Source organism: Lygodium microphyllum, chromosome 29 (genome assembly GCF_053477565.2).
Source record: "Lygodium microphyllum isolate KBCC chromosome 29, Lygodium_microphyllum_v1.1.10, whole genome shotgun sequence".
NCBI lineage: Eukaryota > Viridiplantae > Streptophyta > Polypodiopsida > Schizaeales > Lygodiaceae > Lygodium > Lygodium microphyllum.
The window spans coordinates 43,428,016-43,451,030 of NC_141163.1; the positions used below are offsets into that span (position 1 = coordinate 43,428,016).

At 36.2% G+C, this 23,015-nt stretch overlaps 1 protein-coding gene across 1 annotated transcript; it reads left to right on the forward strand.

Moving 5' to 3' along the window:
- The first annotated feature begins 3,516 nt into the window (after positions 1-3,516).
- On the forward strand, positions 3,517-5,618 carry LOC148010562 (uncharacterized). Its single transcript, XM_087671485.1, has 2 exons — positions 3,517-3,855; positions 4,820-5,618. Exons 1-2 carry the CDS (start codon positions 3,612-3,614, stop codon positions 5,365-5,367), a joined length of 792 nt encoding a protein of 263 aa, XP_087527611.1. The 5' UTR covers positions 3,517-3,611; the 3' UTR covers positions 5,368-5,618.
- Positions 5,619-23,015: the final 17,397 nt, after the last annotated feature.

Here is a 23,015-nt window from a genome sequence, read left to right on the forward strand (position 1 = left end):
TTGGGTTGATTGAAGTGCATGTAAGAAGGAAGCTACTTTGATGTGATTTAGAGATGATGTATGTTGAAGTTCACTACTTTATATGTCATGTTATTCTATGAATCTTGTTTACTATATTATACTAGATTATGTACAGGCACATGTATATGGGTAGGCTATGCATCTCCCTTTACGTATATATTTGCCTATACATATATGTGTCTAAATCCTAACGTGTATCTAAATGCTATGTTGTACCACTAATTTTGTTATGCTATGTTTTGGTAGATGTCTTGTGAGAGTGATAGTAGTAGTAGTATGAAGGGATCTTTTTCTTCTTATGATACGTTTGACACTCATATTAATGAGAATCACATCTTCCATCTTGGTATGCACTAAGGTAATATTTTTGCGTATGGAATTGCCATCATTATGCAAGAAAAGGTAACTCAATAGATTGATTCCATCTTTGAAATATTTTGTACATCAAATCCAGTGAGGGAGGGGATTATAATATCCTTACCTAAAATGTGTGGCAAAGTCTTTTACACAACTTTGATTAGCTCAACATCACAATGGTCTAGTATAATGGCGATTCAATGTTTGCTTTTCCATGTAGTATGGCCTTTTCATTTGACACTCTATTTCATCATGAATTTCTAGTATGGATCATCTCTCATGATCTCCCTACTTGGTTGGCTGATGAAGCTAGGATTTTGGTAAATTCTCTTGGGAAAGTATTGTATGTACTTATCCCAACATTCCTATAGATATACTAAAGCTCCAGAGAAAGGCATGTACTCATTGAGACTACATGATAGATCTCCCCTTAGTCCTTGGAGCTTAAATTCTCTAATAGCTTTGAGATTGCCTCTCACATGTTCCCTCATAGGACATTCCCTCTCACATGTTCCCTTTCCAAACAATGTATCTAATATGTGAAGGATTGTCCATCAAAGCATAGAAGAACCCTTGATGCTATGTCTTAAATACTAAAAGATAAATCCTAAAACTACGCACAATCAAGGCCTAAACCCTAAACCCTAAACCATAAACTCTCTCACATGTTACTTTCGCAAACAATGTATCCACTTCATGAGGGATTGCCCATCAAACAACAAAAGAATACTAAATCCTAAACCCTAAAACTTAAATCCTAAATTCTAAACCAAGCCCTAAACCCTAAACTTTAAACCCTGAATACTAAATCATAAACCTTAAATCCTAAAACCTCTTCTCTAAAGATCCATTGGGCAAATTTTAAGTGCATAGAGAGTGGCTCACCTCCTTTGAGTTCCTTACCATGGTTATCCTTGCAAGTCTAGTGTCTAGTACCACAACTATATCACCACATTCTCATGAAGGAATATATTAAGCTTGTGTAGCCTATATTTCTAAATATATGTATATAAACTTATTAACATGCTTGTAAACTTGTTTTTAAATGCTCTATTAAACTAGTCAAAAAACACACTTTTAAATGCTCTTATAAACGTGCAAAAACAATGAACATCCAAATGTGCGAACAATAGGACTATGTTTCTTTGTTCTCTATATTATATAAGTAACCATTCATATAGGCACATATGATTTTGCATAATATTCACATGTTCAAAGAAGACGTGCAAGTTTCAAGTAGTTGGCACATATAAACAAGATTTTTCATGGCTATATATGATGCATCCAATAATGTGCATCAATTGCTCGCATTTTTGCTCCAATCTTGTTGTAATGATACCCATACAATGACATCATTAAGCTTAAGGGGTTTATTAACATATAAACCTCCCTATCACATGTATTTAGGACCTATTAATGCAAACCCCTTATATATAAATTTCCCATGAATAGAACACAGATTTCCATAAATAGAATACATCCTTTTTCAATTTAATTTATTAGTACTCCCTTTAAATGATATGCTTTTGTATGTAAAAAGTGTATTAAAAAGTGAAATATCCCTTTCTTTGAAGCCGTGTGATTGACTTACATATTTTTGGTGACCCAAAACAACACAACCCCCCCTTGCCCCCAAGTCATTAAGGCCTCCATCCATGCACTTTTCACCCGCTCACCTAGAATATTTTATTTGTTTATTTAGTAATACATTGTGCTTAGCATACATGTTTCTTTGTTGTATCTTAATACAAGTTCCTTAAGATAGTTTTTCTTAAATAATCAATAATACATAAACGATACTTTTATAATGAAAAATAAAATTTAAAACTTATCTTTATAAACATGAAAATTTCATAGGCAAACCAAGTTTGTAGGTGATTTAGGATCAGTCCTTCTTGTCCTTAGTACAACCTAAAAGACGACACATCTCATCCTAGGTAACCGATAATGTGCCAAGCTAGTTAGTAACTCTCCCAAAATGAAACACTCAATCCTTTTGCTACTTCGAGGGGATTGCACACCACTTTCCTTCCTATATTCTATTGTCATGTAAAGAATAAAGAATAAAGTGACATTGAAAGGTTGGGTTGTATTCACCACATATCTTGTGTCCTAAATGCTATGGGGTTTTTAATCAACTTGCTAAATTCCTAGTGAAAACATAGTCCCTCTATAGTAGTCATTTAACTCTAAGGCTAGAGAGAAACCCTCGAGACACCTCAAGCACATTATAATCAACCTTACTAATGGCTCTCAATGATTGCACATGTAAGGTACCAAGAATCAATAGGAAAGCAATAACAAAACATTGCATCACATAATAAGCATGCTACTAGAAAACCTTAGTAATGTATCTTGTTATCTCATGAAGCCATTCTTTTCTAGATAATAATTGCTTGCTTTAATTCATACACATGTCAATTTGAACCTAGACAATGACAAACTGATTTATGGTGTAGAAATTATGCCATCTAATGTAGCAATGTTGGCTATCTCCATGCTTGGATTTATGTTCATATTGTTTCTTAGGGCTCTAGCAGCAATGAGGTTGTAAAACTTTAAAAAGGATTAGTTTTTTGTAGGAAAATGTGGTAGTCTTATGAGAGTTAGTCAAAACATTATTTGGGTTATCATTTCTCTAAGACTTTAAAAGCTTTTGGTTAGAGAGAACTGTGTCCTTGAATGCTACTATTACCTTTGGGATATATGATAGGCCAAAAAAGAAAGTATATGTTTCTGAATGGAAAGTGAGAGTGTAGTTGCACGTAGACCTCACAAACATTTCAAATGTAAAATAGGTCAAGTTTCAAATATAGAATAGGTCAAGTTTTCATTGTGTGGCATGCCCTTTTTCTCTCTTGCTTACTAAAATTATAGTCACCTTTACTTTCAATTGCAAGGAGTGACTAAAAGCATGGCTGAACTCCAAAGGGGGAAAATATATTCCTTGTTTTGTTAGGGTGTCAAGAGGCTTTTAAAAAAACAATTAAGGACGATTTCTTTTAGGAGGGTGGTGATACTGTGGTCCAGGAGGAAAGCAAAAGCAAAGCATATACTCAGAGAAGGTGGTTGGAGGAAGCGAGCATGTAAATGAGGGCGGAAGGGTTATTAGGGGGCAGGAAGTGAGAGGGGATCTGTGCGGAGGAGACACAGAGAGAGAGAGAGAGAGAGAGAGAGAGAGAGAGAGAGAGAGAGAGCGAGAGAGAGAGAGAGAGAGAAAGAGAAGGGTTATTATGGGCAATGTGTTGCAGGCTGTCAAGGGAACGCCCGATGGGCTGAGGAAGCTGATAGAGAGGGTGGTAGGGTGGTGGGCGGCGCTGGCGGAATGGTGGAAGAACCGCACCATCCAGAGGGCCAGGAAGCGGCTGGTGCAGAACGGCTTCAACGCCGCCACCGAGTTCAACGTGGCGGTGGTGGGCATGGCCGGAGTCGGCAGGTCTACCCTCATCAACGCTCTCTGCCGCGACAGCAGCCCAGGTAGAATTTACACACGTGAACGTGCACGAGAGAGAGAGAGAGAGTATAGCTCCCAAGCATTTTCTGAATTTCAAGCCTTTCTTTAAAAAAAGAAAAAGTTTAGTCGCTAACATATCAAAATATATTACACCATAAATATCCGAGCTGTGGCACTAGTGACCTTAATCTGTGCAATATAGGTGTGAGATTTCTGTAATATTCATGTGACATGTAAGTTGCAAGATGTTTCTCTTGAGAGCACAATGTGCATGTAATTCAACTTTTTGATGTTGTTGATGGAGGGAGAAATGTGCTTGAAAATCTAAAGATGGACAAAATTTGAGAATTATAAGTTTCAAGAATCTCGATCATAGGAGTTGCTAATTAAATGTTGGCCAGCTCCCATTTATTTATCTTGCTCCATCCTACTTGTAAACTCCCAATAGGATCTAAGTTTATAGGCTATATCCTTGATATGTGTCACTTATCTTGCCCCATCCTACTTGTTGTAAACTCCCAATAGCATCTAAGTTTATAGGCTATATCCCCCTCGAAAATCAATTTGTGCCTTACTTCCCAAATTAATTGCAGTCCAAAATTTCTAAACGAGTGCAAACCAAGGGCCTCTTTGCTTCTCTTTGTTCTAACCTCTCCAAAGACACAACTTTTCTTGCTATTGTCCCATCCCTGCAAGTTTTGCCTCTCAAATACTCCGATTCTCCAAACTTGTGAAGCTATGCACCCGTTTCAAAATGCATGCATTACTTGTTTCTAGCAGAAAATTTGCATATATTGTGGTTTGTTTTTTTGTAATTTGCAATTTGAACATAATATGGTGATTCATTGAATATACTGTGGTTTTTTTTTTGTTCGTAATCTAATGGCTAAAATGAGTGGACAACAAAAGTCGAGGCAGGCATGGATGATGGATAACCCTAAAAGCATTAAAATCAATTAACATTTCACCATGGCCGCGAAAATATAGATGCGGCAAGGTCATCGGCGACAGGGGAGGCAACACAAATGAAGAAACATGTGATCAGGAATGCTACGCGACAGGGAAAGGCGGTGGCGTTGTGGGAGATTCCAGGAGCTGGAGTTGTGGGGCAACCGGCAAGGGCATATTTTGAGATAAATAAGCTGCATGCCTTCGACTGCTACGTTGTGGTGATAGGGGATCGAGTGACGGAGGTGGACATGGATGTGGCGAGGAAGGCGACGGCGCTGGGGAAGCCCTGCATATTCGTGAGGAACAAAGCGGACATCGCTTTGAGATCCCTGGAGGCGGAGGCGGAGGCGGAGGCGCAAGCTGACCCGGTTGCGAAATTGCGGGAGGACTTCAAGAAGAGCCTGGATGACAACTTGAAACAATCGGGTTTAGATCCCGGGATCTACCAGCATTTCGTTGTCAGCGCATTGCTCTATGTTAATGAGAATCTCCAGAAAAGTCTCAATGCCACCCAACGAACCCTCCTTACGCAACCTGTCGATGCTCTACGGTCGCATTTGACTTCGCCCCACACTCCCACGTAATAATGCGTCAGCAATTTTAACATTTTTATAAAAAAAACATTTTGCTTTGTAAAGCTTAAATTATCATCTTGCCTGCACGTTCATCCTCCAACATTTGAGCATTAATGCTTTCTTCTACATCACCATTTCTTGAAGCTTAGGTTATGATTGCTGTCATTATTTCTTCTCTCTATTAAGCAACGGGATTTACAATGAAAAATAAAAAGTTTATTAGAGCTCCTAACTGTATTTCCTCTTTTAAGTTTCATATAATGAAATTGGAACAATGTTGGAAAATCAATAAGCAAATATTCTTAAACTAGCAATTTGTTGTCATGCCGCCCTCTCACATCCCATAGAGGATAAATATTTTGCCAACCTCTTGAAGGCCCTCTCAAATGCCATAGAGGATTAATATTTTGCCAACCTCTTTAAGGCCGCAACTTGAGCTACAAACTTCAAAACCTTTTTAATGCCTTGAGCTCTAGACCTTCATTCTTGGCATTTCTTAATCGAAGACAGGGTTTTGGGCCCTCAAGGGTTCGGTCCAAATATTTGTGTGTATCACGTGGATAAGGAATTTTTCAAATACTATTTTACACTGTTTTTAACATACAAAAGGGTGCCATATAAAGGAGTTACATACTGATTGAATAGAAAGGGGTTTATGCTTCAATCATGAAAAATTCGCACATAAGGGTATTTATAAATAGGCCTTGAACACATGTAACATAAAGAATATACATATAGAGAACCCCCTTAGTTTGGGGTATTTCAAATGCAATGGTGCCCTCCATTTTTCTTAGTTATCACTCAAAACTTAATATCTAAGGTAGATATAGAAGGTTTATACTTTGGAGTCTCATTGATAGTGAAATCTTTCCTTCATTAGAATTTAGTTGCATGGTCCTTTTGAGAGTATACAATTTTTATTTTCCATAGCTTCATTCAACCCTCTATAACTATCTACGAAATAGTCTCCATTTTACATATTAACCTAAACCTAAAATCTACATCATCAGACAAATTTTTTATATCTTGTAGTCACGTTAATATAAAACCCTATTGCACTTTATCTCACCATTTGAATAAAATGAATCTCAACATCTGAATGAAAGATACAACGTTGAATAAACATTTTATACTTGAACAGAAATCTATATTAGCAAATCAGTCCATATCATATTTTTAGCATTACATAACCTAAAATCTAGGTCAGATACAAAAGTTTTAAATCTTATAGTCATGTTAATATAAAACCCTATTGCAATTTATCTCACCATTTGAATAAAATGTATCTCAATATTTGAATGAGAGACACAACATTGAATAAACATTTTATACTTGAACAAAAATCAATATCAACAAATGAGTCCATATCATATTTTTAGCGTAATCATAACCTAAAATCTAAGTTAGATACATAAGTTTTATATATTGTAGTCATATAAATACAAAACCATATTGCACTTTATCTCACCATTTTGAATAAAATGCATCTCAATATTCAAATGAAATATACAACATTGAATAAACATTTTATACTTGAACATAAATCAATATCAGCAAATCAGTCCATATCATATTTTTAGCATAATCATTAGGAAGCATGTGTTATAAAAAATGGTTTAAATATGCTATAAGGTTGATATAATTGAGTGCGTGCAAAAGTCAGTTTCACCCTTAATCCTAGTAGATAGCTTTCAAGCTAGTTACATAATTGTTAATTACGAAGTAGCATATAACTGGCATATTCTTAGTATAAATCATTGCATAATGCACTACATTAATTGCACCCACCCTCTTGAGCTTATGTGCATTTATATGGCATCCATCAAGCTTCATGAAAAATTCCAAGGTTGAACTTGAACTTGAAAAGAAATAGGAGATATTCATTAATACGAGAATAGTGCTCTCTATGTTTTATATTACATGTACCACAAATCAATACTTTTCTTTGTACTATACTCAATAAAGAATCATTGACTAATTGAATCCACACTAAAAACATTTCATGCTCATCTTATAGCTCTGAGCCTATGAGGTTTAGATAAGATTATAGATGTTATGGAGTTGTGTGTAAGCACACTCACTATCGTATTGCATATTATCTCATCTCATGGACATATGCATCCCCTCGATGCATGGCTTCCATAGCCGTGAGACAGACACAGAAAGTGAGAAAATCCTCCAATCACTCAAGAGAATAGCTCATTTTACCACCACACTAATATATTTAGGTAGATGTATAGACCCTATATCTAGACTAACCTTGGTGAGTCCATTGACAGTTATCACTAATCGTTTGACACTTTGCTCCATGTGCCCATACACTCATCTGTTGGCAACCTATCAAGGATCGCGATGAAATGGTTACATTCTTGTGATCTCATAATAATAACATGTCATTAGCTTTGATATTTCACATTAATAACTTCAGAAAAAATATTAACAGGGTGAAACTTGTTATGCCAGTGAGCCGGCAAGGATTCGTATATATTCCCATGGGTTTTTTTTGTATTTTCATGAGCTCGACAAGCTCATCGGGATATTGAAAAAATCTAAGGAGCTATCTAACCCTTTAAAAAGCACTATATATAGAGGACCCTAACTATATTTCTCACTTTTTTAGCTTTCAAGTGAGTGTCTTGGGGAGTGCATCCTTCTTAGGTAAAGAACTCTCTTATATGGAAAAAAAACCCCGATAGTATCTTGAGTCATGCATTGAGTGGATGGTTTTGAGAATCTTCCAATGAGCCAAATTCCATTATTTGCATAGGGATGCTTGTAAACAAGGAACCAAAGCATGTGCAAAAAAATTTAGTTACTCATTCAAGCAAGAGTAAGAGATAATAATGGATTGTGTGCTAGACTTAGTTCTTGTTTTTAAGCAAACATTAGTGTATCACAAAGTACTTTATATATTGGATATTTGGTCCTCCTCACATGGGCTGGTAGCATCCTAGACATATAGTATTGCGTTAGACAATGTCAATCAGACATATGTGCACTTTTTTTAATGGACTAAAGTCCTAAGTTTTCAATATTAGCTCATAGTGTGGTTGCTGTTTGATGCTATTTGGATTATGTTGTTCTTAACTTTGCAAAATTAGCTCATTGGCATTTATTTATCATTAGTTTAAACATGTTCTTTAATGTTATTTTAATTACTTATAAGTTGGATGTATAAATTTCTTATTAATTACCTATATAAATTTTCAACATAAGTATGTGTACACAACATATATGCATGTGTCTATGCATGTTCATGTGGTATAAAAGCTATCAAATTTTAGAGTATATTGCGTATTTACTTGTGCTATGCATACTCTTAATATATAAAAGCTACTAATGTTCAAATCATTATTACATGTTTACATATCATTTTAATAATTAATTTTATGTCACATGAATTATGTGCTCATTAAAAGTAGATAAAAGTTTTATTAATACCTTTATAGAAGCACTTACCCATTTTTCATTGCAACCTCTTTATCTTTGTATTTGAGCAACCATGAATCATTTGTAACTAGTGAGAAGAGTACTAAAATAGACAAGACATCATAATAGCTATTCAAGAAGCTGAAGCAGTTCTAGAAAAGGTTTTTAAGAAAACATATGATTTGGGTTGTAGAAAGATTTATCTTTAGATAATCATGAATTCAAGAATAATTTAGAAACTTTCAAAGACATTACTAGGCCCACCTTTTCATAATTATTGTAGTGATGCATTGAGTATACTCTCAAGAATAAATAAATTTACATCAAACAATTGTTTTCCTCTTCAAATTTTTTAATGAAAGAGAGTTAATGATATACGTAGATTTCACTAAGATAGAAGAACAAGCTTATTTTCATATATACTTCCCTTGTCCACAGAGTGGCAGTAACTATCTACTTTGAGGACTCGAGGTACTTGTACAAAAGTGAGCCTAACCCTCTACCTTAGCCAACTCTACGCATATCATCAATTCTCTTTTACAACATCCTTTGAAAAAAAAAAACTATCATTCATAAAATCTCTTACTCTTGAAAACATTTTCAATACATCACCAAAATAATAATGAATAAATGAGCTTAAGCTTTCTAGATTGCTCTTGAATTTGTGCTCATCTAAGGATGAGTCTTTTTGTAACCCAAACCTATCTTTACCAGGAAGATTCTCCTTGCTATTGCTCCAGTTTCTTAAATACTATTTATACTATCATGTCTATTTTGAAACTCTTCTCATTATCTATGTGAGATAACATAATACATATTACTTCCATATCAAGTTTTGATCCATATGCACCCCAATTCCATGATGAAAACTGAAATAGAATCAAATATATTGAGTCCATGATGCATGCCAGTCGGAAAACCCTTTCATTATGCATGTGTGTATATGCATGCATACATGCACACAATCATGCATGTACAATAAGTCAAACACATACAAATAAAAACTCCATCATAAAAATAATATGTAATAAGAAAAGGAATGCCTCATGAGTCCTCATGATATGTATATGGCAAGTTCATGATGCATGCCAATAGGATGACCCTTTCATCATGCATGTGTACATACATGCACATATACACATACTTATGCTTGCACACTAAGTGGTAGGAGAAGATTTCCATTCATGCCATGCATATGCTAGATTCACAGTGCATACCAAATCAATAGGCCTCCCCTATCATACACACAAAATGAGAGAGAGAGAGAGAGAGAGAGAGAGAGAGAGAGAGAGAGAGAGAGAGAGGATAAATTATCCAAATGAGAAGGAGTGGGCTATCAATGGCTCCACATGGCTCTTATATAGGTTTTTGAAAAGTTTGCTGGGATTTTGGTAAGTTTTGTTGGGCCCACCTAGAAATTTTTCAATCCTAATGGGCTTTTTCTCAATTATCAAGTCACTTTAACCTAATCAAGTATAAATAATAATCAATGCAAACATGTTAACAAGGTAATCATGTTCCCTTTTTACATAGCATTTTAATTAACTATGCAAATATTCAATGCCTCATCCTATGCCTTTACATGAACTATCCCTTGAACCCTTAATCCCCTTGTCATGATATTACTTTCTCCTTTTGGAAGGGTTCTTTTCCTTGAATATAAAAATGGGAAATCTCTCCCTTAGTGCAAAACTCTTTTACCAAGTAGAATCTTCTTTAGATCTATCCTTCAATTTGACCAGAATCCATAAGTACTACTACTTTCTTGGACCTCATCTCCTTGTCATGATAGGATTGATCATACCCTATTTGCTCCATCTTATTATTAAACACTCCATATCCTTCTTTGCCATCTTGAATATAACACATCATTGTTTGCAACCATTGAACAAAAGTGCCTTTTGAGACATTAGAAACAAACTTTTTTCTTTATATACCTTGGTGATGTGCAATAGAGGTACGAGATAAGTGTCTATATCCCATATAGACCTTTTCTTCCATAGTTCACATGCATAATTTGTTTAAAATGAAACAAACAAAGGAGAATCAAATAGAGAGTCCTTCTCATATTTTTCACCTTATAACTATCCTTGTGTGCATGCAACATGCTTAGAAATGCCTTTCATAGCAACATGCTTCCTTTCAACAAAAGAATCCAAAGTGAAAGAGAGCTCTTTCTATCCTTGGTTGTGGTTGCAGCACATCCATTGTTGCCTCTTCCAAAGTACCATGATTCTTCTCAACATTATCTTTCATAGTGCATCCTCCATCTTTCTAGCAAAAGTCAACTTTTAGTGACTTGGCATTTCACTCCAAGGATGTCAACTTGACAATCTTCATCTTTGAGAGCTAGACGAGTGTTGGATAAAGAATCTTGCATCCATCGCTCAAAAGGAAGATTATATTCAATACTAGGAAAGATCATGGGTGCCTTCGTGTTCTCATTGCCTTATCTTTGACTTCTTTGACATGCATCGAGCTTAGTGTTTCTACCACATCATGAACATTTGTATCCTTACATTCTTGTTGATAAAAAAAATCCTCTTAATACAAAAAGAATCATCCAAAGTATACATATCTTCTTGTATATAGGATTGGTGTTCATATTTACTTTCATCAACACAAACATCATTAACTAATTTACCAACTCCACGTTGTTGTGCTGCTATGCACACAACGTGTAAAAAAATCTAGAGTGTGGCTTCCTTTTAGATTTAGGAAGCCAATGCCACTTTTGACATTAGTGTTAGTGTCCATGGTTCAAAAATATTATATTTTAATCAATTTTTAATATTCTAGATATTATCTCTTGTAAAGAAATCTACAAAACTATAGACAACTTCTAGATTAGGATGACATGTAAAAGGAAGCATGTAGCTTTCAGCTGATTTGAGAGGATTTTATGTAAAAAGAGAGATTAGCAAAATCGCATGACATGCGATCACTGTTTTCAGGCAATGAACAACACTCCGAAAGTGGAAGATGAAGGAGGAGTGATTTGGTAGGATTTTGGCATGTGTCCTGGTATTTAACCCCCCTTTCGAAGCCATTGGAAGGATCAGATTGGCGATCTGAGCAACATAGAGGAAGGTATTATTTTGTACACGTTTTTGTCTATTAGAGTTATATTTTCTCATAATGCTGAAAGAAACTGATAGGCTTCATCTTTGTTAGTATTCTTCTATATTTTCTAATTCTTTTTGGAAGTATTCTTCTACATCTTCAATCTCTTTGAACCCCTTCTCTTCCGTCTACTCCTCTCCTTGAATCTACCTTCACCCTGTTGTCACTTATCTTCAAGAATTTGGCTTGAAACCTTCAACCCTTCTCTTATCTCTACCATCTGTGGAGTCTAAGCTCTTGAACCCCCATACATTCTTCTCTTTCAAAACCCATGTGGTGACCTTCAACCCTACACGCAGTGACATTGGTTAACCCGATGTGAAGGTCAGTGTAAGCGAACTCCAAGATGGGGGATTCTTCACGAGATACTCTACAACAATTGGTGTGCATACTACATCAGACTCAACAACAACAAATCCAAATGTTACAACAATAACAACAAAGGCAAGAAGAAGATTAGATTGATTCCACAGCTATCAAGGCCCTAGAAGAAGTTGGGCATGAATTAAAACAATTTAATGGTAAAATGTCTTTATTTTCATTTGTTTGTATGTTGAGAAAATGCTCCTCTTTTGTGTACCGCAACATGCATGGAGCCGTTATTTGGCCAAACTAGCCAAGCATGGTCTTCAAGAAAGAATCCATGGTCTTTTCCAACAAGATGCGAATTGGGCTGCATTCAAAAAAGCCCTACGTGAAGAATTCTTCTTATAAGACTCTGGCCTTATAACAAAGAAAAGTTTCACTGAATGGGTTGAAAAACCCAACAAAGGTTTAGCTGCAACAGCTCTATACCATGCATTTGAAAGTAACAACTTGATGTTGAAGACCAACAAAGTATAGAAGGTCAAAAGATTGAATTATTCCTTAAGGCTGCAGATCCCATTTTGCAAGAAAATCTTAATGATCACCTAGAAGATGCTACCTCTGAATTAGGAGTCAAGATTGCATGGACAGATGTTACAAATGCAATTAACCTGATTGCTCAAAGAGAGCGGATTGGACTAAGATTGGCCTCTACTTCAACTTCAACAACTCCATTGATGGAGCTTGTTTCACCTTCAAAATCCCCTATTCGTTTGACTAATCAACCAACTCTTTCTTCTTCTGTTCCTTCTAAAAATGATGTCATGGATGAACTTATTAAAAGCATGCGTGACCTTCATTTGAATCTTACAGAAATTAATTCCAAAGTAGAGAAGCTGGATGTCAAAGTTGAAGAACGAGGACGATCATCAACTTAAAGACCCATGAGAGAAGGCTTTAAGAGGTGTTGTATTTGGTGCGACAGCCAACAACATGACAAGAGGGAGTGTTCTACCTTCCATGAGGCTCAAGCACATAAACTTATCTTTCGGAAAGACGAAAAAATCCATGTAGTTGAAACCGGTCTTCCACTGGAACCAAATTTTGGCAATGGTGGAATGAAGAAAATATTAGAAGATTTAGCTGTAAAAAATGCCTATGCAGCAATTGATGCAGCTACCTATGGGCTGCAAATTGAGCCAACTAAATCAAGTTTGAAAGCATGTAAAACTAATGTGCAATCTAAAGTATGGATGCATGCACTAGATCAAATGGAATGTGGTAAAGCAGCCAAAGAAGATTTGGCTAACGCCAGTCAGTGCATTCGAGGAATAACTGGTTGGAAAGAACCAGTAGATTCTTTTTCCACCTTTGCACATTTGGTTGACGTCAATCATAAAGAAGTCTTGATTGAAGAAAAGAGAAGAAGAGAAGATGTGAACCATGGCCTTCCTCTTCTGGCCCTCCAAAACAGGTAACTAGAAGAACGCCTAAACAACCAAAGCTTGCTGAAAATATAACCCCAGATCAAGAGATGGAAGATGCGCCACAAACAAAGAAGACCGAAGGAAAGAAAAAAGGCAAGCAGCCAGGCTACAAATTGCAGTCTGACATAGAACCTGCAACCGATCTCAAATAAGTCCTAGAAGAACGAATTCTAAGAAGAAAAATTGAATTCACCTTAGGTGAAATTCTTGGAATTGCCAAACGTGAATTCCATGATGTAATTATTAATGTAATCAAAAGGAAAAGACAATATGTTGGTGATGAAGCTGAAGAAACAGTGCATGCTTTTTTGCAAGTTCTTCGAGTTTTTGTGCAGGATGAAGAGAAGTTGACTTCACAAGGAATTCATCTTGAAGCAGTTAAAGAATTAATTGTAGCAATTGAAGATTAAGATAAAGAAAATATAAATGCAAAAATTAAAGAAGTGAAAGCTAAAAATGTAATGGTCAGCTGGTCCAAACTAGTTGGGTAGCCCGCCTCTCAAAAAGAATGCCATCTACAGCACATGCATGAGGAGGAAGAGGCTCGATTCATTCCAAGCAGTCACTACTCCTGTACGCATTGGGCAAGAGTAACAACAGAGATAGTAGTCAAAATTGGAGAAAAAGAAACACCATGTATTGCACTCTTAGACCATGGCTTGGAGATAAACATCATGGCAAGGAGTCTTTATGAAAGTGGCAGATGGCCCATAGATGTTGATCCAGGATGGCAAATGAGAGCTGCAAACAACTCTTTGGAGAGTTATATGCTGCATGTCCTAATGTGCAGGTAACTATTGGAGACATAAAAGACAGTTTTCACTTTTTTGTTCAAGACTCTTATAGTTACCCTATCATTCTTGGGCAACCTTACATTTCTGAAGCCCGCTTGGAAACAAAAGATCTTGATGGGGTCTTCCTATGCTCGAATCCGAAGCAAGGATAATGAACGAGCTCTCCAATTTCTTACTAATGCCCGATTATCCTATGCCTCCTAATGCCCAAGAATTCAAGGGTTTTCGGGCTGCACTACTATAAAAGGAGGCTATGGTAGAGCATCATGTAAAAAGATTGAACCTCCTTATGCTACATCAACTGTGTCTCTAGTAAATTTTTATGTATGTACAACCAATAGCATGGACTGTTATAAGTCTCTTCCGACCATGACTAAGGTTGAAAGAAAATATTTATGTCATGTAAAAAGGAAGCTGAAAACTTATGACATGATGGCTAAAAATGAAGATATTGCAAGCATTTTTTTTGGACTAATCACTACTGACACATTGGATGAAATATATGTAGCTGCTCATGCAGAAAATCAGGTAGAAAATCAGTCCATAGAAGTATGTACATTAGATTTTTATCAAACAATTCAAGAATTTGTTGAGCAGGAATACCTTGGTTTTCTCAATAAGGTTGAAGCGCAAGTGGAGACAAAACACAATACGATGGATAAGAAAGTCAAACCTGTGGCAGTCCCATTGCCTCCTAAAAGTGAAGGGCTGGCTGATAGGGCAGCAAATTAGCCAAGTCTTCGTGATCCTTCCAACATTGGTTACAAGTTCACATTTGAAAGTATAAAAGAGCTCAAAATATGTGAAAATTCTTTCCTTTCGCCGCTAAAAAACACTCTTTTATGCAAATGCTAATGAAACATGGAAAAGCTTTTGCATTTCAACCAAGTGAAATAGGCTGTGTGGATCCAAATATTGTGGCTCCTATGGTCATTTTTATGATCCTACATGTGCCTTGGAATCTCAAGCCTATTCCTGTTCCAAGGGCGCATTTGCCCAAATTACTGGAACTTCTAAATGAAAAGATTAGAACGAAGATTTTAGAACCTTCTTCAGCGCCCTACTCAAACCAATGGTTTATCGTGCCCAAGAAAAATGGATCTTTACGAGTCATTCAAGATCTACAGCCTGTGAATTGTGTCACACTCCAAAATGTTGGTTCGGGTCCAATTGTTGATGAGTTTGCTAAAGCTTTTGGTGCACAAAGAGGATGCCATAAGCGTGCATAGTGAGCGTCAGAAGGTCCCCAAGAACAAAAGAACTCTACTTTTTACACACAAAACAATGTAGAAAGCTTGCACGACATGAACAAGAGACCAATTGGATGTAATCTCTCCCCATGCCTTGTGTGAGCGCTCCACAAAGCATGTATTTTATGTATTAATCATCTTCAAGCTCAAATAATAGCCCAAATTACAAAATAGCACGCTTTTGGCTTTTGAGTTTGCTTTTGTGCCAAATAGAATTAAAGCTAATGGGCGCCCAAGAAGTCAGGTATACCCAATTACAATGTCCAAATACAAATATCTAAATCGTGCGCCCATGCACATACAAAAATAATCAATAAATATCAAACGCCTTGATAAATAGGCGCGATAAAATATAGGCGCCATGCCTAAGGTATGCGCCCATCAAAATATTAACGATAATTTGAATATACGCTATCCTCCAATGCTTTCCACTGCCACCGCTGCTAGCTCTACACCAACTGAAGTATTCCTAATCATTAGTAAAATAATACAATTAAACCGACAAAAGTGAATACCTAGCAGTCTTCAGCTACATAAATAAATTGGTTAGAAATCAATCCTAACCTTAATTTATCACGAGTACGTACTCTAAACTCATAAACGTTTATTAATTAAATATGTATTTTGTGGAATCACCCGCTATGGAATCACCCATGTACACATAAAATTAACAAAACGCCCGAAAAGGATAGGCGTCCCCATCGACTTCTCATACAAAGAATCCACTTTGTGTATGAGTCTCAGTAATAAAAGTTTACAGAATCCACTGTAAAACCTCACGGAATCCACTGTGGCACAAAATCCACCGTGAAATATGCCTCCTAGCATCATACCCCTGGGGTGGGATAGCAATTTTTCTCAATTGCTATTAGCTCAATGTGGAGCTAACAGGGTGGGGAAAGCATTTAAGTCTCTAGCGTGCATTCATTGGGCCTCTTCAACAGGATGGTTTTAAACTTGACCAAATATCTAGAATATCTACGGCCAGTTCTAGTGGTCATAAAGTTAGTATCTATAATAGCTTTAAGCTCAAGGATTTCAGTCTCATCATTTAGCAAAGGTGGGTTTTCATAGATAGGGTGTACATGTAATTGGCCTCTAAAGGGTCGTAATAAACTAATATGAAAGGTGTTGTGGATTTTCCAATGTTGTGGGAGTTTCAGTTTAAATGCATTGTCATTGATTTTGTGTATGATCTTGAATGGTCCATAGAATCTAGGTGCTAATTTCACAACTGGGTGTTTATCTACACTTTGTAATCTACGTTTTTCTATTTGTAACCAAACATAATCATCAACTTTGAAATTCATGGCCTGTCTTTTCTTATTTGCTTGCTTTGTATATGATTGCTGGGCTTTGGCAATCATATCTTTAACTTCATCAAAAATAGTAGCGTGCATGTTAGCAATATCATCAGCGGTCTGAATTTTATTTGATAATGATGCAACAGGTGTAGACAATCTATATCCATAAATAACTTCAAATGGTGCTTTCTTTGTAGCTGTATGTGGTGTATTGTTATATACAAACTGAAGTAAATGTAGATGTGTATCTCATGTATGTGGTTTTGAAATAGTGTAAGCACGTAAAAGATCTAAAATAGTATTGTTAGTAGCTTCTGTTTGACCATTAATTTCAGGATGAAATGCAGATGAAAAATCAATCTTTGTTCCTAAGTTAGCAAACAAAGTAATCCAAAAATTATTACAGAATCTAGAATCACGATCAGAAATAATAACTTTTGGTAAACCATGATTAGCAAACACAGTTTTCAAAAACAATTGAGCTACTTGAGATGCAGTTAAAGTTTTCTTGCATGGAATGAAATATGCTTGTTTGCTAAACCTATCTATAACAGTCCAAATCATATCATGGTTAGCTTTAGTGTTAGGTAAACCGAGAACAATGAATCTCATTCAAAACAAAAGATCTAAATGGAACTATAACACATAATCTCTTTTCATAAAACATGAATCCATTATTGTAAGACAGTGAATCAATAGGAATCCAATTATTTGCAATTAATTTATTCCAATCAGCATGAAAAGTAATATCCTGATGATAAGTATCTTTCATAGGGATAAGGGAATCAAATGATATCACAAAGATATTATGAATTCTCGGTCTTCTACATAAAGCGTCGGCTATAATATTGTCTTTTTCTTGTTGATATTGTATAAGGGGATGAAAACTTTGAAAGAAAGCTTCCCATTTAATATGTTGGTTAGATATTTAGGGTTGACTAAGGAGATGTCTAATGCTTTGTTGGTCAGTTTTGATCATAAATTCAGAACCCATTAAGTAATGTTTCCATTGACATAATGCTTGTACTACAGCTAGCAATTCTTTATCATATGTAGAATATTTAAGTTCAGATGGTTTCAGTTTACGGCTAGAGTAGGCTATGGGATAATTATCTTGCACAAGGACGGCTCCTATTCCAGATCCACTAGCATCAGTAGCTACTAAAAAGAATGGTCTATTGAAATCAGGTGGTTGTAATACAGGAGCATGTGTTAGTGCATGTGTGTTAGTGCATGTTTCAATAAATCAAAAGACTTTTGTTGATTATCAGACCAGTTATAAACAATACCTTTCTTTAAAAGTTTAGTCAAAGGTAAAGCCAGTAATGAAAAATTTCGCACAAACTTTCTGTAAAAATTAGCAAGGCCTAGAAAAGAATGTAACTCATGCACATTTTTGGGTATGGGCCAATTTAAAATTACTTCTATCTTTTTAGGGTCAACCTTAATACCTTCTGATGAAACAATGTGACCTAGATATTCAATTTCTGTTTGAAAGAATTCAATCTTTTCTGGATTAGCATACAATTGATTATCTTTTAACAACTTGAAAACTAAAGACAGATGTTCATAATGCTCATTCTCATTTTTACTGAATACCAATATATCATCAAAGAATACTATAACACAATGTTGATATTTCAGAAATATGTGATTCATCATTCGACTAAATGTAGCAGGTGCATTAGTTAGACCGAAAGGCATCACTAGAAATTCATAGTGTCCAAATTGTGTTCTAAATGCAGTTTTGAATATATCATATTCATCCAATCTTACTTGATGATAACCAGATTTAAGATCTATCTTACTGAATATGGCAGAACCTTGTAGTTTATCCATAAGATCATCTACCTTAGGAATTGGATATCTATTCTTAACAGTAATTTTATTCAGGGCACGATAATCAATGTACATGCGATAAGTATTATTATTATTCTTTACTAATAAAATAGGTGCGCCAAATGGAGAACTACTAGGTCTAATTAATCCTTTGTTAAGAAATTCCTCTATTTGATTTTGAATTTCTTTTTGTTCAATTTGGTTATGCCTATATGGTGCTTTACATGGTGGTTGTGTACTAGGAATTAAATCTATTTTGTGATCTTTAGAACGTGAAGGTGATAGTCCAGGTGGTAAATCATTAGCAAAACAATCTTTAAATTGAGCAAGAAATTGTTTATGCCTAGGATGCATATGTTTTTCTTTAGCTTGAAGTTCATTCACCCAAATTAAATAAGATTTGTTACTTTTACGTAATGTACGTTTAGCTTGAGTATGAGTAAGAAGTGGAAAATTATTAGATGTGTGCATACCATGCAATGTAATTTGTTTTCCTTGAAAATAAATTTTAATTGAATGCGTAGAATAATCTATGTCAGGATTATACTAATGACGCCAAGGCATACCTAAGATAATATCACTAGACTGCAAAGGTACAACTAGGAAATTTCTACGTTCAGTGTATTCACCAATTTTAATTTCTAAGTTATGCACCTCTTGTGTTCCATTATATCTTGTGCCTAGGAATTCTGCTTTAATGCGATAATGTGTAGAAACAGTTTGTAATTTCAATTTTTTCACTAAATTTGCAAAAATAAAATCATGTGTGCTACCATCATCATGCAAAATAATCTTTTCTTTACCATGCACAAAACATTTCATTGTCAACAAAGAATGTGGAGTTGGCATACCTAGCAAAGTATCCGAAGTAGTACCAATGTCGTCATCATCTTCCGTAAAATCAAGCATTTCCTCACGTTCTTCTTCTTTCATTGCTCCAAGATAATTGATATAGAAAGGTGGCTTTTTCGATTGGCAATTGGCTGCTAGATGTCCAAGTTGATGGCATTTGTAACAAACTATAGGTTTGGCTTTAGATACATTGTTGGTAATGGCAGGAAGTCTAGGAATATTGGGATTTGGCTGTGAGGATGGCTTAGGGTTTGGGTTGATATTTGATGGCAAAGTAGGTGGTCGTGTCCAAGACTTATGGAATGAAGATGGAAGAAAACCACTTTGATTGAATCTTATAAAATTTGAATTGAATTGTTTGGAACCATAGTTACCCTTAGCTTGAAATTGTTGTGGACGCTTGTCTCTTCCTCGAATCTTGTCTTCAGTGTCATGAGCCAAGGAAATTGCATCTTCAAGGGTTGTTGGCTTGAACATATTGACTTCAGCATAGTAAAGTCCAAGTAGGCCGACATAAACTTGTGTTTGTGAGTTGCTTTAGGTACATCTTCGAGCATGCGTAATTGCAGTAGGGCATTCCAAAAACGTTCAATGTATTGGGAAATAGGTTCATGATCTCTTTGCTGTAGAAGATCCCATTGCTTAATGGCTTTTTCATGGAATTGATAAGGAAGAAAATTCTACAAAAACTTCTTTTGGAAACTCTCCCAGGTAGTGGGACAATCAATGCTCTTGCGAACCATAGTCCACCATAGAGATGCTCGATCAAATAAATGATTAGTGACACATTTAATTTTATCTTTCTCAGCATATATCTCTTCATGAAAGTAATCATCAAATTGACTGATAAATGCAAGTACAGTCTTTCCATCTCGAGATCCATTGAAAGTATGAAATTTGAAGTTTCTTTTACTTATCTTTGTTTCTTTGTGGATGGATTGGGCTTCAAGTGTTACATCGATGGTACGTCGTATAAGATCTTCAAGTCGCGGTCCATCTTTGTCGGTGGTAGATCGTTGCAGATTGGCCAATTGAACTTGCAAAGCTTGTCGGGCTCTTCATTCTTCATCAAGCTGCATCATAATCAAATCCAATTTTTGTTCCATCGTTGGTTCGGGTAAATCACCTTCAGCCCTAAGATCATCCATATTTCTTTCCGTCATCCTGTAAAATCCAAAAGACCTCACACTCTTGAAATCTGATTGGCGGGATGAGCGTAGCTCAAAGTCAAGTATACAAGGCTTATAAATTTTTGTTTGGCTTTTGTAGTCTTTCTCTTTTGTAATTGCGGTATTCGTTGTCTTCGTAGAAGTTGCGTATAATCTTCGTATGACCTTTTGTGTTTGCTGAAACTGGTTCAATAAGTCTGCAAATAGGAATAGGGTCTTCCAGAGAGCAATAAATAGTTTCTGTGCTTCTGCGTATGAACAGTCTTTATGGGAATAGTTGGATAAGTCTGTTTTGAACCTCTGTGACTTGCAGGACTTGGAGAAGTAAGTAGGCTTGAAAGACTTAGATGATTAAGCTTCTTTAAAGCTTAATTGACTTAAGCTGACTGTCAACGAATTTGATTTTAGGAGGGGGGATTGTTTTTCGCCGCCGTTGCTGACAAATACATGCCGCGTTACCAGTCGAAAAGAATTGGGCCCCTTAAGCTTTTAAATAAGCTTATTAAGCTTTGACTTAAAGCTTTTAAGCTTTTGGATATGGAAGAAGAGCTTACTGTTCACTGTTTCAAAACGACTTGAAAAAGAAGATGCCTACGTGGTCCTCCGCCTCCTCAGGCCGGTCCTTCGCGATCACAGGATGTAGATAGGGATTCTTGACCGCCGCCAGGAACACACCCGTATCGACCGTTCGCGATGAAACTGGCTGTAGAGCTCGATTGTTCCAGGAGCTCCGCCTTCGTGCAAGATGGTAAGCAATTGGAAGCTCTCGATCTCAGCTTCGCTATGATATCACTAGTGCACAGATCGGATGTCGTAAGCGCATATAGTGAGCGTCATAAGGTCCCCAAGAACAAAAGAACTCTACTTTTTGCACACAAAACAATGTAGAAAGCTTGCATGACATGAACAAGAGACCAATTGGGTTCAATATCCCCCCATGCCTTGTGTGAGCGCTCCACAAAGCATGTATTTTATGTATTAATCATCTTCAAGCTCAAATAATAGCCCAAATTACAAAATAGCACGCTTTTGGCTTTTGAGTTTGCTTTTGTGCCAAATAGAGTTAAAGCTAATGGGCACCCAAGAAGTCAGGCATACCCAATTACAATGTCCAAATACAAATATCTAAATCGTGCGCCCATGTGCATACAAAAATAATAAATAAATATCAAACGCCTTGATAAATAGGTGCGACAAAATATAGGCGCCATGCCTAAGGTATGCGCCCATCAAAATATTGATGATAATTTGAATACACGCTATCATCCAATGCTTTCCACTGCCACCGCTGCTATCTCTACACATCAACTGAAGCATTTACAATCGTTAGTAAAATAATACAATTAAACCGAAAAAAAGTGAATACCTAGTAGCCTTCAACTACATAAATAAATTGGTTAGAAATCAATCCTAACCTTAATTTATCACGAGTGCACACTCTAAACTCATAAACGTTTCTTAATTAAATATGTATTTTGTGGAATCACCCATGTATACACAAAATTAACAAAATGCCCGAAAAGGATAGCCGTTCCCATCGACTTCTCGCACAAAGAATCCACTTTGTGTATGAGCCCCGGTAATAAAAGTTTACGGAATCTACCATGGCATGGAATCCACCATGAAATATGCCTCCTGGCATCAGCTTTTGCAAGTAGAGCAATTTATTCTATGGGCAACCTATATTCAGGATATGACCAATTTCAGCTTTCATTAGAAAGTCGAGACATTACCACAATGAAGATACCTCTTGGATTCGTCCACATGTGCACTCTACCACAAGGTGCAACAAACTCTGTAGCCCATATGATGAATGCCATGCATAAAGTCTTAAGGGACTTTATTCCAAAACTTGCTCTTCCATTTCTTGATGATGTACCTATCAAGGGATGTGAAGTCAATGAAAAGAATGAGGAGCTTGACGAAGATGACTGTAGGAAATTTGTAGTTAACCATATTCATGATTGTGATAGGATTTTGACAAGGCTAGAAGAGGTACATCTTACCCTTTCTGGAGCTAAGTCGATTTTTGGAGTAGAAGAAGTCCTAGTGGTCGGTCATCTATGTGGCCCCTATGGACGCAAACCTTCTCCAATCAAGATAG